The 17,975-nt window shown below is 41.5% G+C and overlaps 1 protein-coding gene across 1 annotated transcript in view; it reads right to left on the reverse strand.

Annotated features, from left to right (window-relative positions):
• The window catches only part of UST (uronyl 2-sulfotransferase), a 155,594-nt gene extending 154,215 nt beyond the window's left edge, over window positions 1-1,379 (reverse strand). The window contains exon 1 of the mRNA XM_015623067.3: window positions 756-1,379. Coding sequence (XP_015478553.1) covers window positions 756-1,002 — 247 coding nt within the window. The 5' untranslated portion in view covers window positions 1,003-1,379. The remainder of the gene's footprint in view (window positions 1-755) is intronic.
• Window positions 1,380-17,975: the final 16,596 nt, after the last annotated feature.

The following is a 17,975-nucleotide window of genomic DNA, read 5'->3' on the forward strand; positions in this document are numbered from 1 at the left end:
GAGAACTACAGGCCACAGCTTGGGGCTTACATCCACTCCACCGGGGCACCTCCTTCAGGGTAACGCAAGCAACCAGGCTGGCAAAGCACCAGAGTGAGCTCGAGTGTTTGAGCGCTACTGCACTGACCCTACTAAGCACACCCTTCTCTCCAGACTCCAGCCTCCTGCACGAGGATGGATGCTTGGTTCACGAAGTGCATCTGGGGTTTCTGGTTTGGTCACTTGTGGTTTTTTGGGTTTAACAACGGCATCTTCTGCTGTGGGCCATCCGTACCGCGCTGCCCCGCTCCGGGCACAGCACTGGGCGGGGAGGCGCTGACAGCTCAGGGCGGCTGCGCCCGAGCTCCCCCGGAGCGCGACCCCCGGGGCAGCGAGCGCTCCTCCTCGGACGGACCGGCGGCCAGAGGAGCCGGCACACCGCGCTCTGCTACCGTCACCGGGCACACGAACAGCCACCCTCGGGCGCAGAGGGGTCTCGGGGCTGAGAAAGTCTCGAAGGGACTCCGCTTTCGGCAGCATGAACTTGTGGCGGGGCGCGCCCCCACACTCGGCTCTCGGGGCGCCGCCGGCCGGTCCCACTCCGGTGTCAGCGCTCAGGGCGCCGCGTCCCGCCTGCCCACCCCGCCCGGCACCCCGGCCTCCGGCCGTCCCAGCCCCGCGGCCGTGTCCCCGGTGCGGGGGGAGGCCCCAGCCCAGCCGCCACGGGGGGTGAGGGAGAGCCGCAACAAGTCCCCGCCGCCGCCGGCCGCCCTTACCCAGACAGTGCCGCAGGGCCAGCAGAAAGTGCGGGGGGCCCCCGTTGAGCTGGTAGAAGAGAGAGCCCAAACAGAAGAGCAGCAGGGTGGCCATGCAGAAGACGTAGTCGCGCAGCGAGAGGAAGGGCAGCAGCGAGAGGGGCCGCCGCCTCATCAAGCCCCCGCCCTGGCCCGGGCCCTCTCCAGCGGCTGCCGGGGGCCGGGGCGCCGGGCATTCCCCGCCGCTGTGCTGCTGCTTCTTCTTCATCCTCCCCTTCGCCGCCGCCGGCTCACGCAGCCCGCCGGGGGAAGCGCATCCTCCATCCGCCTGCCCTGTCCGCGGCCGGGAAAGTTCCCGGGAGCTCAGGGGATCCGTCCCGTCCCCATCGCCGGCTGCTCCCGGCTCCGCGGCAGGCGAGAGTCCCCAGCGCTCCTGAGGCGGCGGCTGCTGCTACGGAGCGCCGCTAAGGGGAGGGGAAGGAGGTGGTCACCATCCCGCTCCCTGGGGCTCCTCTTCTTTTTTTCCTCCTCCTCCTCCTCCGCCGCCGCCGCTCTCGATCCCTCTCTCCGCTCGGCCTCTCGCCCCGGTGTCAAGTTACAGCCAGCGCTCTGCCGCCGGCCGCCTGCAACTCGCGGCCGACTTATTCGCGCCGCCCGGCCCCGCCGCCCCTCGCCCGGCCCGGCCCCGGGCCCGCCCACCCCGGCCTCCGGTCCCGCCATGCGCCCGCCGCCTCCGCGCCAGCGACCCCTGCGGGCGCCGCCGCCGCCCGGGCCCGCCGGCACAGCGCACCTGCCCCGGCCCGGCGGGCTCCCACATCGCGGCTGCGGAGCACAGTCTGAGGCGGGGTTAAGGTCCGCTGCTGTTACAGTCGTGTAACATCGTTCGTGGGGAGCGAAAGGCACCGCTCTTCTCCTTGCAGCTTTGCTGGGGTGGTTAAAGCAGAGCCACTGTCTACTGGGGACGAGGCTTTAGACAAGTACAGAAATTACAAAGTTAAAATTGCACGCACAACCTTAATTTGACCTTTTGTACATGTGGCTCATATGAGTCTCCAATTACTCGATCATGTTATTTTTCCTAGACAGACACTTCCAACCATGTGACTGGTGGGTGAATGGCATTCGTTCAGTTGCTGAGCTGTGTAATAGCTTCATCCTCTTTATACAACAGACGTCCCCAATGTGTTCTGATGGCTTATTTGGAGCTATTCTTGTTCTTGGGCATTTTCTGATGTAGAAATAGATTTCATTCCCCCGTGTGCCTGCGTTTTCAGTGCAGCAGTGGAGGGAGGAAAGCTTGGGGTGGTAATGCTGGTTTACCATTTTGTTTTATGGACCTGGTTGGAATTGGGGATTTTACCAAGATCCTGCTCATGGCATCATATGAGACTCTTCATTTCTAAGAAACATAAAAATTCTATTTGCTAGTGGTTTTTAAGAAAAATTGGAAATCAGAAGCCAAGTGTAACTCAGCATGTAAGAAATTAAAAAGCAATCACACTTTTCCTTTTAAGGCTTAAAAAAAAAAATATTCCTGTTTAGGGGACCTGACTTGTAATCTTTTCACACTTGTAGCTGGAAATTTTGCTCACAAGACTGCATTCAGATGTTTTTGCCACTTGCCCTGAAAGGCTTGGGTAACTGCTGCCTGTGCTACTGGCTTTGATTTTTTTTTGTTGACAACCAGCAGCAAAGGGTGAAATATGGAAATTAATCTTGCTGGTGTGGATAAGAGGACAGAGTCTAAAATAAAGAACCATTCCTATTGCATTCCTTGATAAATAAATACTCATATATTGCCTGAAAAAACAGACCTTCTTAGTTTGGAGAGGAATCTCCTGGTTTTAGTTACACAGTTCTGCAACATCGATGCACAGATGCTCCACAATCTTACGCAAAACCTGTAACACAGGCAAAGTGAGGTATGACGTGTCATTTCTGAAAAAGATAAAGTAACAGAATACAAAAAAGAAGCCCACTTTGTGCAAAACTTTAAGGTTCACTTAAACCAGAAACAGCCAGCACCTTTTAGGAGATAAAGTCATAACTAATTGCATGGTTAAACTACGACTTCTTAATTCTCATTAATATTTCCTTGAGACACTTAGGAAGTACTGGGGGCTCACTCTGCTGCCATGAATGTTGTAATGTTTTATATTCTTTTGAATACTTCAGTATCTACTCTCTTGCTTGGGTGACGACACTGCAGATTTGGTTAGTAGTGTTAGTTGCTGTTGCAGATGAGAAACAGGCTCTTACACTGAATGTTTGAGAAAAATGGATGCTTTGATGAGAAGACAGACAACACCTGTAAGGTGAATCAATAAATCTTTATTTTTCTGGTTGCAAAGAATGTCTTTGATCTCTAGGCAGAGATTAAAAAAATAAAAATGATGGAATAAGAGACCAATCAATGGAACAAAATTTAAGTGGAAAGGCTGCATTGTGGAGAGTTCTTGCCATATTTCTAAGCATCAACAGATAAAAAAAAATCTCTCTGGAGGAAGAAGAAATATAAATATTTGTTGTTGAAACATGCTTAAACATGTAAATTAGCTGTAAAATTATTTACTTTCATATATGTGAACCATCACACGTATTATTACAATTCCCAGCTAGGGCAATGTGTGTGAAAAATAAATACAATTTACTTTGTGCTATAGCTTGATACAATACAACTGTTTTCCTATTTTTATTTTTTCCCCTATTACTCATCTGCTTTAACAAAAACAGTATGATTTTGCATGCACAACATAAAGCAGTTAAAATATATATATATATATATATACACACATATATATATATATACTTAAATTATTACATTCTGTTCACACAAAAACCCCCAAAGAATTCAAAACACAAGCCCCACATGAAAGGAATATTATGGTTTAAAAGCCAAGTATTGTCACTTTAGGATAGGCCAGACAAACCTGTTTTGACTTGTAGAGGGTATGACTTACCATTTAGCCTTTAGTTGTATAATGATACTGTTTTACTCAGAGGACCACTGCCTTGTAGAGTGCATGGGACAGACACTGTGCAGCCTTTTGGTTTACATTTAATCTCTTTGTTCAGCATATGTCCTCAGGCTTTTTTTAAAATCTGTTTAATCCTGCTTGTAATGTGGAATTTTTGACATTGTAGTAGGTTTTTCTACAGCATTCATTGTTACAGTACCTTGAGCATATAACAAATGCTTATGAATTACGTTCATAAGATGTAGGGAACATCAACATTTTACTTATTGAGAAATGAGACAAAGAGATTAAGGTTAAACATGCCTATTAATTTTGGTTGGCAGCCTTGAGATGTCTGGGGTTTGCCTTGGTGAAATAGTTAACGTGGTGCAGTGCTTTGTACATTTGAAGCATAGCTCCCTTTGACTTCAGATGCAGCTGTGAATGCTAACTACCTCTACAAATCAGACCTCAGGCTCTCAAACCTAACACCAAGCGTCAAAAGAGCACTCGGTGGCCACCTGTAGTTCAAGTAATGCGTCTGACATCATGTAGACATGCTCTGGTGCTAGCAGACACTAAATCATTCATTTTCAGAGTTGTATTCACTGCAGCAGTCCTCATCCTCTGCTTGCCCTGACCTTGTGTCACTATTTTTCCTCCTCTTCTAGATCTAGTCTCATCTCCAAGATCTTTGTCCAAAACTGTTTTCTTCCATGACCTCATCCACACTAGGTCCAGCTTTTGCCTAGACTGAATCCCCCTCCTGACTGCAATAGTTCCAGCAAGGAGGATATAGTGAGCACAGAGGCACTTTCCCCAGGGCTAGAAGAGGATGCTTCTCTGTACAAAGGAACAGAGAGCATAGCTTCCAAAAATTTCCAAGTGAGTCCACATTTGTACTGTGCTAGATATTCCTGTACTGAATCATAATTTCAAATGCATGGATTCAGAAACAAGTCCAACAAGTGGGCTAAAGAGTGCAAGGAGGTTGAGTCTCTGGCAATTCTTTGCGGAGAGACTCATTTGGCCAGATCAGGATGGGTTACCTACCAGCTGGTCAGATCTGCTAGGCAAAACATATTTTTCTTATTCCTAGGAACATCTGAACACCTTTTTTTTAATTATTATTTTCTAAGTAAATTCTTGAAATAAATTCTCATTGAGCAAAATTTCTCAGCTGTTATATTTCAGAGTTGACAGTTTGCAAAGGTATAAATAACTAGAAAGGAATAAGACACAGACTGGGCCCTAGTTTTCACAAGACAGTAAGGATAGAAGAAATCTAGATATAAGGTTTTACTGAGTAAAGATTCACTGTTATAACAGAATGATGTAATGTGATCTGGGAAGCACCCATGAAAGATTTCAGATTTCAATTCCTCCAGCACTCTGCAATTCAGAAAGGGTTTAGAGTATAACAGAGTCATTGATGGCAAGTATGTAAGCTTTCTTTTGCTTTATTCAGCAACGGCTGATACTTTGATGAAGATGAAATGAGAGTGCACCATAGCCTTTAATTTCACGTATATAGAATTCTTTCAAGTTTCATCTGCCTTAGCTGAACTGAAATTGCAGCTCTCTGCTGGTGGTATTAATTTCTGTCCTTTGTGGAAGGTTCAGGAACATATATGCCTGTGAAAAATATGATAGTAAATATCTGAAGGCAAGGAAATGAGCTTGTGTGCCAGATGAATGCAACTTAGTGACACTGATGGAGCAGGTTCCCTGTAGAAGAGAAATTTATAATTTGTAATTGAAATGGTACTAGAATTACCTTAGCCTGTTCTAGCTATGTCACTTGGAGTATGATGGATTTATCATGAGGAATTTATTAATTTTAATTAATGTATTAATCCCTCAGCATGGCTGGCTATCTCCAGGAGAGTGCTTCTTACAAGGCCATCTTAAGTCCTGATACTATTGGTTTTACTTGTTTGGTTAATTTTCTCAGAAAATGGGTAACAAGAAAATTCAGCCAGATTGCTTTCCTTTTTAATCAAGCATGCATATCATCCAGAAGGGGCAATCAAAGCTAGAAGTAAAAGAGGATGTTGTATAATATACAGTCTTGATGATCAATCCTTTCCTGTCATCAATATCCACTTAGAACACCACAACTGTGTTCCCTTTGTGTCCTCTTTGTATTGGTTTTTGAATAGCAGTCTATTTCCTGCATTTATCTGCAGAAACTACTAATAGAAAGGCAGAAGTTTCAATGTGTAAACATGACTTTTCACACGGCAGACCCATTAAAAGCTAAATTTATTTAGAAAGTTAGTATAGTTATCATATGATGGACTGGACAGATTTAGACATGTAAAGATGGAGACAGTCACATGGGGAAAACATTGTACTGGTGCTAATTAGGCCCCAACTAAAGTAGATAATTAAGCAGGAATGTCTAAATCGAGGAAATACAAAATATGTTAGAATCTCCAAAATAGTTGGTGCATGCATGCAACGCCATGCAGTGTTACAGCACTGCAACACCAGAGAGCAGCAGTGACAGGTTAGCACCGGGCTCTCAGCATGACTAGCCAGAGTGGGCAGGGAGCCGTCCTGGCACTGATTTACCTCAGCCAATTTGTGAGACATTTTACAGCTTCCCCTAGAACTCCACATTCTGCAACACAGCAAAAAGCTTCAGGGAGAAGTAAGCTCATACACCAAGAGGTGTGTTGGTGTTGGAGCTGGGATCACTGTGGGAAGATAAAGCAGCTACCTAGTTTAGTCTGTATGGAACCCAAATCCAGATGTCTAAAATTACTCCTAAGATTAATATTCTAAGTCTTAATATTATCCTAAGAGTAGTACCACCACTGTAGTCTTATAAAATAAGGCAGGCCTGAAAACAAGGTCTGTCTTTCTCACAGGTGAGGGTTCCAACCAGTGTGAGATGACCCTCTAACTTCTTTGGTTTTAGGGTTTTGGGGTTAGGAGCAAGGAGTGTAAGGAGAAGGAAAGTGAAAAGCCAAAGTGAAGTTCAAAAAAGAAGTGGGATGCAAGTTCACATGGGGTGCTGGAAAAGAGTGGTTCAAAGAGGAAGATCCTACACTTCGCGTGGTGTGCGTGGCAGAGGGGTGATTTGTACTTAGGAGAAGAAGGAAATTCTTGCCTAGTGTGGGGTGGGAAAATGGCAGCTGATATGCCTTTAGTGCTTAGCAGTCTCAGACTCTAGACAGGATTTTTAAAGGCAGCTGTCTGAACAACAGGGGGTAAATTCCTCAGGCAGCTTGGCCCTGTGTTTTTTCAGCTCATCTCAGACCTTATATATGAAGAAAGTCACAAGCTGAAAGTTATTTTACTTAATTATTCATAGACAGATTGGATGGAATCAAGTATTTCGGAAAAACTGTTTGTTCACATATCAAGAAGTCATCTAATGTCAAGCTCTGTAGCACGGATCCCTCGCTTGGTAAAGCGGTATTAACCAAAAATAGAGTTATGCGTTGGCTGCTTTTTTATAATATGCCGCAGGGATGTCGTTATATATGTCACATCAAATTTTGGAAAAAACGGTGAACAGAAAAGGACTGACACAGAAGATGAAGTTTATTGTAAAGCCTGTGACTCAGGCGAATTCATCTTCTAACCTCTTACGAGAGTGGTGGCCATTCAGCATGAGTGTCACATGAAGCTGCCCTGTGCTCCTCCCTTGGCTGTCCATGTCCTGCTGTTCCCAACCCCAAACCAGAAGCACATCATATTTCAGAGGATACAAGCCTCCCTCCTGAGCCACAGCAGAGGGGCTGTCCCTCAGAACTGTTTGCATCTGCTGCACAGGTAACTTGGTCTTCCAGGCACTCAGTTCTGTCACCAAGCTTTTGACTGCAGAGTGGTGATGTGTGGCTGAGAAATGGAAGGTCAAAACTTAAAAACAGCAAGCCAACAGATTAACATACCAGTTGCACACCAATGTCTGATAATTTCCTCCCCTCACATGAGGGACTGGTAAACAGTGGAGCACCAAAGGTGAAAACACTGTCCTGTACACAAGTTTGCACACGCATATGTGAGGTACCTGTAGGTGCACAGTGCTGACTTATACTGGTTCAGGCAGCTTATTGCGGCAGCACAGAGATTTATTTTTCTTACTTAGTTTTTTGACTCATTTCCCTGATGGTTACAAACAGAATCTTGGGTTCCCATCCCTTCCTTGACACACACATGTATAAACCTGAAAGTTTTGAAGTTGTATGTAAAATTTCATTTTGATTCCGTACAGTCAGATTAGGAGTTTTATTCAGTATTAGCTTGCGGAATAATTGTGGAAAGTATGGATTTTTTTTTCTTTAATTCAGTAAGAATAGCTCTCACTTAAGTAATTGATTCTTGCTACTCTTGCAGTTTCATGGTGTTGTTAAAATGTGAAATATGCAAAGCAGAAAGTAGATCTGCATATCATAAAGTATTTCCACGTTTAAATTAGATTCTTTGGCAACAGTACTTCTGGAATGTGGTATGCATTTCTTTTGAAACTATACAAAGTACATCTGGAAGATAATGCTTATGAAAATGCCTGTTGAAAATGTATACTATATAAATCAAATATTTAGGACCTCTAAATAGAGCAATAAAATCTATAAAATTAATATAAAAAGATACAGTGCAATTAACATAGTCATGAATGTTTACACGAAAGTAGCAGCCAAGCATTTGCAAGAGGAGAAAGACGGTAATGAATTTATAATGAATAAAGGCAAATAAATCAAAGTCTCTTTGGTCAATTTATTGAAGTCCTATTCAACATTGGGACTTCCTCTGAATAAATTTGATTTTTGTTCAGTCTTTGTCCAGAGCCACGTGACTGGAGCAAAACTACGAATTGCTTTAAGCACTCCCAGATGCTGAAGTTGTCAGTCTTAGATCATACCACTTCCAATTCTTGTGGAAAAAGAAAGCATATATTCTAATTATAACTGGCCTTCAGCTGAGTAATCTCCTGATTTCAGGACTTGAGTTTAAAAAAACAGAGTAACAATTATGATCAACTGGTCTGATTTATGTTGCTTGCTGAAATTAAAAAAAAAATTACTCTCTTGTTGCTGCTGGTATTTTGTTGGCACTACATTTTCCTTCCCTGTCTCTTGCTGCAGCGACCTTAGCAGTTTCAGTGGGACTGCACATGTGCTGCTGATTGAGCTAAGCCAGACTTCAACATCACACCTTGTAAAGACAGCTCCTATTGCCCTAATGGGAGGCTCTTTCAAAAGATGTCACCTTTTTTTTCCTTTCTTTTTATCTCCAATTAACACAAGCAGGCTCAACCATATGTCATCTGCATTTATTAGAACAGTACACTGTGTCTTTTGAAGATCTGCTTAAATGTTGCTTTTTCATATTCACAGCATAAATCAAAAAGACTATATGTTTGTAACTTCATGAAAAATGTTGATTTACTGTAAAAGAAAGGTCATTTTGCCTTCTCCTCAGCCTTGACTTTTTATTTCATTGTATTTGTCCGTGGAAGGCAGGCTGTTTTAAGGACTGTGTGTGACAGTCCCTGCTTTCACCCTCAGATGAGTTACAGACCTCTTACATTTGTAGTCTTATGTTGGCTCAAGGATGGGAGATGACATATGTGCATCTGGGTAAGAAATCTCCCCCTGAATTGCATAATGGAAACCCCCAAATACATATGGATATTATCTGGTATATAAATCCCCCTTTCCTTCAGGACAGCTAACCAGAAAATGGTGGCAGGACAAGGCTATTGCTCCAAAATCTGCACATTGCACCAGCTGCATCTCCACTTCTCTGGATTTCAGCCTGTGCTCCTTGTGCCAAGCACAATGTGATGAAGAATTATTCTTGCTGCAATCATCTGTGTCTGATCCCAGGTCAGGAAAAAACTACAACACTGAGCTGCACGTGTATAAAATGCAAGTGCTGTGGAAGAAATTATGATACAGGATCAAAAGTGTGATTCTCCCACTGAATTAAAAGATTTGGTTGGCTTGTTTGTCTCTATAAGAGTAAAATTTTTCCTCAAAATCGTGTTTTAATAGGTACTTTAATTGTTATTGACTTGAATATTCTATCATAAGAATCCATACATTTGTGGATCCTATAGCAGGTAGAGGATAAACTGCACCTTTTATCTTCATTTGAGCTCCCCTTCCAAGTGACAGCCTTGTACCTCTAAGTGTTCTCAAGATGGAAAGCTAAAATTTTCCCACTCTGCATAACTGCATGTACTGCTCACACAAGTAACCAAAATGTCTCTCTTCTCTAACATATAAATGTGGTCTGTTTGTTCAAGCCAGGGGAAGTAGGTGTAAAGCTAAACACTGATGTCTCGAAAATTCTTCTCCTAACCAGAAACATAAATATTAGGTGGAAATAAATCATGATTAGACCAAGCTCTCAGACAAAGACAAAGAATAATGTTTGTTGTAGGGATGAAATACAATTTTAGAAAAATAGGGCAGTCAAAAGTTGGGTTGGGTTTGTTTTGTTTTAAAATTCCTAATACTTTAAGCCTTATCTTCAGAACTGTAGAAATGGCTTCATTTTTAGCCTTTGGACTTACCCCAGACATGATCCCTCACAAGGACAAGTGACTGTGTATTGTAGATGTATCAAAGGACTGATTGTTAGACTAATGGGGGGCTGCAAGAGGTTTCTGTGGCCCCTTCATTAAACTAATGACAAACATTCATCTCCTATTACAGAAGATACATTCTCTTCCATTTCCCTTTTGCAACTCACTGTACTTTCTATTTTTTGCAAAGGCTTTTCAGATGTGTTCTCTGAATTCTTGAGGGAGTATATGATGAAGACTCTTATTACCTATTAATTACTAATCAAATTTTCTAATACTAATAAGCAGCTGAAGTTCATGTAACTGCACCTCATCCTGTAATAGTTGAGACATTTCAACTTCTCTAAGCTTGTGCACATGGGAGCCTGAATCCATTTACATATGATTTGCTGTTGGGGCAGAGACACAACTCATGAGAAGACAGTCCTACATATTTACTGAATCTCAACTGGACAGATGTACCTTCCACTAGGATGCCTCTACTTCTCACCCCTTGGCTCTGTTTTAAAGGTCTCTTCCAGTGAATAGATGCAATGTAAATAAGAAACCAAAGCTAGAAGGGGGTGACGATAGTAATTTTACGGAAGTGTCACAGCTGGGAAAATTTTGAGAAGCCAAAAAATGAATATAGTTTCAGAAGACTTGTGATAACATTGCTTAATGGTGGAAGTTATTAAATGGGAATGGTGAAGGCACGTGGGTACCCCACGTGCTGTTTTTCTGCACAGCTCAAGACCTTTGTATATTAAAGCAGAGCTGGAAGATCCCAAAGAAGTTTGGCAGGGTGACTGTGAAACATTTTATAACATTTACATCATTGTCTTATGTTTTTCAAGGGAAATTACTCATAGTGTGATTTCTACAGTGAGTAGAAATCTAATCCCTCCTGCAGCACAACACGCTAACTTAGAGAGAGGAAAGATTAGCTGATGATAGCAAGGTGAGAATTCTCAAAGTTTGTCCAGTGTCTCCAAAGTTAAACTCTAACTGCCCCTTACTGAGTGAATATGCAAACGTGTTAATGCCTTGGGGATGTCTGTGGTGAGAGGTTGAGATGAGATGCTGAGCTTGCTGTCTACAACTCAGCTCGTTGCTTCAGAGAGGCTGACAGATGTTCACACTTAGAGCATGCTTTGCAGCAGTCTCCGTCTTGAAAGAAGTAATCTTGTACCTGCTTTGGCAATGCATCCAGCCAGAAGGAATTTTTTAAGAAGTTGCTTCAGGGGCTGCAGTGCTTCAAAGAAAAGTTTTTAAGAAAATATCCAGAAGTCTTGAAGTGTGCAGAACACAGTCACAATAACAACAAAAGGGGATGAGCTGTATTCTTGTAACTGGATATAGTGCTAGTTGAATGGAAGTAGAAGGAAGGAGATGCTAAACGAAAGAAGAATGCAAAAAAAAAAAATTACAGTAGGAAAATTTCCAAATTCAGAGCCCCCAAATTTTTCCATTGCCACTATTTTCCAACATTCTTCATTTTGATAAATATGAAATAACACATAATGTCTTTTGACTGACTATCAAATAAACCTAAACTGCCATTGCAAAGTTTACTTCTGAGTATCACCAGTGGGTGATGCAACACATTTCTTGCATGCTTGAAAACAGTAATACAAAACTTATCAGGAAGAAAGCAAATGGTACATTAAGAGGTAAAGTAAAGCCTACAGGAATTCTGCAGTGGTTTATGTTATGCTATAGAAAGTGAGAAGAAACTGCTGTAATTGAAACTGTCAAGTCCTGTCGGGATTTGGCTGGCTGGTAATTGAAGAATGCAAATAACTGAGGATTGAAGAGTATTTTAAGAAATTGCGAATGCATCTCATTCAGAATGTGTGCAATTTTTGTAAAACCCAACACAGAAAATCTGACACAGTCCCCAAACACAGGTTCTCTGGCTGGCAGAGTGGTAAACGTGCTGCAAAGGCAGCTGCACAGTATGTACGGATTAAAAAAAGGCCCCATGTGGAGACCACCTTCCTGTAACTTAGTGCTTCTTTTTTATATTTTCAGTTTAAATCACTCTTTAAAAGAATCTGAAATTTGTTATTATGTGGACTTGCCAAGCATGTAATTATTACCTTCTGTTATTAGAGTTGTAGAATCTGCAGCAGTCCCTCATGCTGACATTTTAATCACTGGAACTTACTGTTGCAAAACTTCTTATAGGCAGAACTGATTTGTAAAATCAAATCTTACATCCTTTATGGGGTTTGACACCTTACATAATTAACTAATCTACTATACACCATAGTTCATTGATTTTGCTATGGAAAAAAAACAGAAGTTAGACCAAAATTTGCATCTTTTATCTTATTCCAATGGATCATTCTGCCCACCATATATGTTCTTTTTTTTTTGTCATTTCTATGAAAGAAGTTTTATTGCTGAGAAAAATGTGTCGTGGTCATTCTGTTTAGCTATTGATATATTCTTCTTTTTAGAAATGCAGTTTTTGTTTCTGAATGTGGTTGAAATAGTTAGGCCCCAAAGCCTATCTGACAAAAGGATGCTTTATATCTTCTCATTTCAGCCTTTTCATAAAAATCAATATTGTCTTTCTATATGAATTATGATTAGCTTACTGAATAACTTAGCTTGCTGTTGTGGTTTTGACATAGCTTGGTTTTTAGTTCTTCTCACAGGTTTTTCTTACTTCTTACTATTATTATTAATAGAAGAAAAAGAGAAAAGAAAATAGTGTTTTATGTCACCTATGTATCACATTAAAGTAGCTGAATGGCTGGATGAATTTTTCTAACTCAGGTTGCAGGGTTAGTTTTTGGAAGCAAAACAATTTTACATATTTTGGAAATATAAATATTATGCATTGTATTTTAATTCCCTTTCCACTACAAAAAGGTAGCTTGTTTATCACCTTTTAATATATCAACTCTCTCTTTACAATAGTGCATATTTAGTTGAACACAGTCTAGGTGATTAAAGAAGAAACAGTTTACAGGACTACAATTCCTTTGGTGTTTTGATATTACAGATATACCTATCATGGAAGTTGTTTCCAAACATAGAAAGAATGAATAAATTAATAGGTGATCAGCAAAACTCATCTTGTACAATAGTGATGCAGCTCAAACTGTAACACTCAGCTTTGACAGAGGGCCTTTCCTGTGGTTGTTAAAAGAGATTTAGAAACACTAAATGTTCTTTTATAAGTAAGAGAGACTAGGTTCCTGCTTACAGAACAGGCAGGCCGCTGTTGTCAAGTTTTCATATGCCCATTTCCTTAATGCGATGCTGGATGCAGAACTTCTCAGTGCCCAGCCAGATGCTGTGGACACTGCTGACTCTGCCTGAAGCCAGGCACTCTCCAGCTTTCACAACAGGCCCTGGCTCCTTCCTCTCCCTCCTCTGTCCTCCCCAGCTATCTGTGGACACATTGTGTTTCCTGCCTCCACTCCTCGTTTCTGAGCAGTGTGAGCTGTGATCAGAAATGCAGTTACTGTGGGTTTGTCATTCTGCAGATTCACTTCTGATCCTGTCCAAGCTAATGCAGCAGCCCATCTTCCTTGAACTTCATAGCCCTTCAGCTGTTAATACAGTAGAAAAATTACTCAGTCATCCTCTATGTGTTCTTTTAATATTTTCTTCTTCATGCATTTAGTCACCCTGCCAGTCTCTCAGACCTAATGTCTGGTGTTATCTCTGAGTTGCACCACTTTTACATTCTACAGCGTAGGCTGTTCCTAAACATTCCCAGTTCTGTAAGCTGCTCTGCCTAGCCATTCATTCAGCTTAAACAACTCCTAGCACTTATTTTCTATCTCAGTTTTGGTAATTTTTATTTCTCTGTCCTTCTCTGATCACAGCTTAAGCAGAACTTGGGAGAAGGCATTAACTGTCAAATTGAATACATTTTTTTCTCTTTGAAAATATAAGCTAATGGCAAAACAGGAAAAAGAACTGTTGGAAAGACGACCAAACATTTATTTTGCTGAAACAAAATACTGATTTTTTACCTTTTACATTTAGTCATAGAGCAAGAAGACTTTGCCCCAAGTGGCTTTGTGTGGGCTGGGGCTCCATATGAAGACCCAGGGTCCATATGAAGACCCAGAGCTCAGCAGTCCTAATGAAATGTTCAGGTGAAGTAGAGTTTCCTCACCTCATCGTCTGGTTACTGCTTTTATAAGAGCTGGTCAGAGCTCTTGGACTTAATACTGTTGATTTTTCCTGGTCACATCTTACAGGAATAGAATTTGGGAGCTATATGTCTTATGGTGGCCAAGATCTGAGTTGGTAAGTGTCCTGCCTTCCTTTCTGATCCTAATGAATCCTCAAATTTAAAGCCCCAGAGAGTGACAGTATGAGGAAGTGACTGAATCTATGTTAATAACTCAAACAGCAAAAGGTAAAAATGAAAACCATCATTGATAAGAAAAGTAGAAGGGGTGTCTATCTGTGCACATAGTAGGGAATTTCAGGGGACAGAAGCAATGTGTTGATGTGATACAGATTAAGACAGAGAAGACATTGAAAAGCTTTGATCTTAACCTAAGGTGATTTGAAATGAGAAGGAATCATAGTATCAAAGAGAACATCAAGGACACTGAAATTAGGAAGGGGACAGTATGGCAGAGGCAATGATGTGCTCAGTGGTGAACTGAGAGTCAGCAGTGGTTAAGAGAAGATCTTCCCAAGGTGAATGACTGAGTAAGCTGGACCAGACAGCCTGCAGCAGTCCAGGACCATAGCAGGACCAGAAAAAAGAGTGCTGACTGGAGGCATACAGGTAGATTGGAAGAGGATAAGGCTCATGCTCTCTGTACCTAGCATTTTCACACTATTTTCTAAACTTTGGAGGTATCCAGGTTTTTCCAGGGAGCACTATGCTTCCCAGCACCAAAACTACGAACCAGCAAAGCCTAACAGCATTGCAGCTGTGATCCAGCAAGGCTTCTACCTCAGTATGTCCAGGTATAAAGAGCTAAATGAATTCCAAAAGATATATGCACACATTTTGCTGAACAGATAACCATCTCATTACCTAAACATCCTATCTCCTATAGATTATAACATGAAAGGCCAAGAGGCTTTAATTACAGAGTTAGGACAAGTTTTCTTTGATTTGCATAAACTTGAATGTGTATGGACTGGCTCCAGGAACAAGCCCAGCCAATCATGGAATCTGGAGGGCATAATAGAAAAATGCTCTGCTATAGCTGTGGTTTCTGCCATTACCTTCAGTGAAAAAATCTCTGTATTCAATGGGTACAGCTATATATCACTAACTCTTGTCTTCTGCAGCCAAGACTGTATACATAAAAAACACTTTCCAAAAAGGATATGTTTTTGACCATGTAAAACATCTCTCCTTCCAAGTTACTGTGGTGAGGGTGGAGCATTCAAACAAGTTTTTCTCTCTCATTAAATGTAAAGCAATTTTCTATTACTCTATAGAGGATGGAAAGGCATAGGACTTATGCATCCAGACAACACTGATCAGAAGCCTGAGAATCCCTGTGTTATTCACCAGACACGTGATTCCAGTCCATTGCTATTCTGACTGGACTTGTCTCATCTATATCTCAGTTGATGCAGTTTGAGATCATTACTTTTCACCCTATCCACAGAGGTGTCAGAAAAGGGATTTAATCTTTTTTTGTTGTTATTGTTGTTTGGTTTTGTTTTTCTGGTGGCCTGGGACTGTTATTACAGTATTTCTAAATCACCTTTTCTCTACACTAAACAAACCAAATTCCTGTGACTTTTGTCATAGGTCATGTACTTCCTCTAGCTCTGCCCAATGCTGTTGCTGCCCATGACTCTTCAGTTGTTTAAGATCCTTTTCATATGGTTTAATAATCTCTTACCAAGGTAGGCACCTTTACCTTTCACCTTTCAAGTCTGCTCTCTGGAACTCAAACTTCTCATTTCCATGGACAATGTGTTCGGAAAAGTGATGAAGTGACAGTCCTAATTAAGAAAATCATGTTTAAAAGTTGATTGCCAAGCGATAATCTTCCAACTAGCATTTTCCTTGAAATGTAACAAAAGTCTAAATTGTTTTCTCTTGCAGATACACACATATTAATCATAGTTCTCACTTCTTAGGGAATCTTCTTATTCCCTACCACAAATCATAAACTACTACTAAATTTTAACTTGAACTTATTTAACTATGTTGTCCTTAAGATGGTTAGATAGTTAATCAGATAATGGGAGGGGATATTACTTTATGCAAAATTTGAGTGATTTAAGAGCCTAATTCTCTATGAAAGGTTATTAGATTAGTTTTTTGAAATCTGCTTTTGAAGATACATGGCTCAGGCCTAAACGACAATATGAAAACTGAAATAAAATGTTTCTTTTTCATGAGTACTTATGTTATTTTTACTGTATGTTTGTTTACTTTAAATACATGTTTACATATTTTTATGCAGGTTTACCTCTTAATTCTTCTGTGTATGTCCTGCTCTAGTTTTATTTACTTTTTAGAGACAACTATTCAACACATGTATTTTATTACTCTTGATCATTAAAGCCATAGTAAAGGTAAATACTTCTAAAAAATTGTAAGTCACGCTCTGTTTTTCTTTTCCCAAACCATTAGCACCCTATAGCTCAAATAAGCAGCCATTAATATAAGCTGGGGGAAAAAAACAAAAAAATCCTTCTGCAGTCTGTTTTCCCTCATTGCAGTCTTCCTCTGCAGCAAAAGAAATATTGAGATTTCTCCCCAAAAGCTACCTGCTGCCTCCTGAGACCTGAGAACAGCTGACCCTGAGCAGGTGCAGGGCAGAGCCCCATGCAGAACATTCTGCTCAGAGGGAATCTGGGCACCAGGAGGACCAGGACAGGATGCATCTTGCATTGCTTCCTGCCACAGTTTTTATGCAGTACAGATATAACCAGTGAGGCTTGCCCAGCAGCAGCTCAGAAGAGTTATTTAATTGTAAATACAATTCCACACACATAATCCTCGCAGTACTTCTTGGGAGAAGTAAGTTATGGTATGCGCAGTTTGTTGTTTCGATTGTAGTAAATCCCCAATTTCCTGCCACAAAAGTGGATTGACAATATCTTCCTCAGAGCTCTGAGGAGTACCAGACAGACATGCAGAGAGGTTTTGTTTCCACTGGTGGTTCCTTTCAGGCTATTCAGTGCACAAAGAAAACTGAACATGAGGGCTCAGCTCCCTCTCTCCCACGGTGACATTCCCACCCTGACCTTCTTTACAGGTGTTCTACTTTGCACAAAGACTCAAAGGTCCCTGGGCCCAGAGACAGGGATCAGCAGGCTCTGAATGAGGGAGCTTTGCAGAAAAGTGGAAAATCCAAGTTAAAATTGTTTGAGGCAAGAGGAAGGTTCAACACTGGTCTCCTACACCCTGCACAGAGGGTAAATGCCCACCTGTAAATCAAGAACTGCAGAGTTAAGACACTATATACTACTGCAATTTTAACAAATGACAAATTGTTTGACAACAGCTTTAAGGACAGGCAAACAGATTTTCATCTGGCAAAGCTTCTGCCAAGTGGCTAATTTGTATCTACACCTTGTTCTAGGCAAAAACACAGAATTGCAGATCACATCAAGAGTAGAAAGATGCAAAATACATTTATTACTGCAGGGAAATAAACTGCTCATGTGAGTTAATAGTCCTAAAATGACACATTCTCTCTTGGTATGTATTGTAAAATTTTCTGTTTGGCCAGAAACACAGGCTTTTGCTTACAAAACATCAGCAGCTGTAATTAACACCTGAGAAGCCCAAGC

Source organism: Parus major, chromosome 3 (assembly GCF_001522545.3).
Source record: "Parus major isolate Abel chromosome 3, Parus_major1.1, whole genome shotgun sequence".
In the NCBI taxonomy this organism is placed as follows: Eukaryota; Metazoa; Chordata; class Aves; order Passeriformes; family Paridae; genus Parus; species Parus major.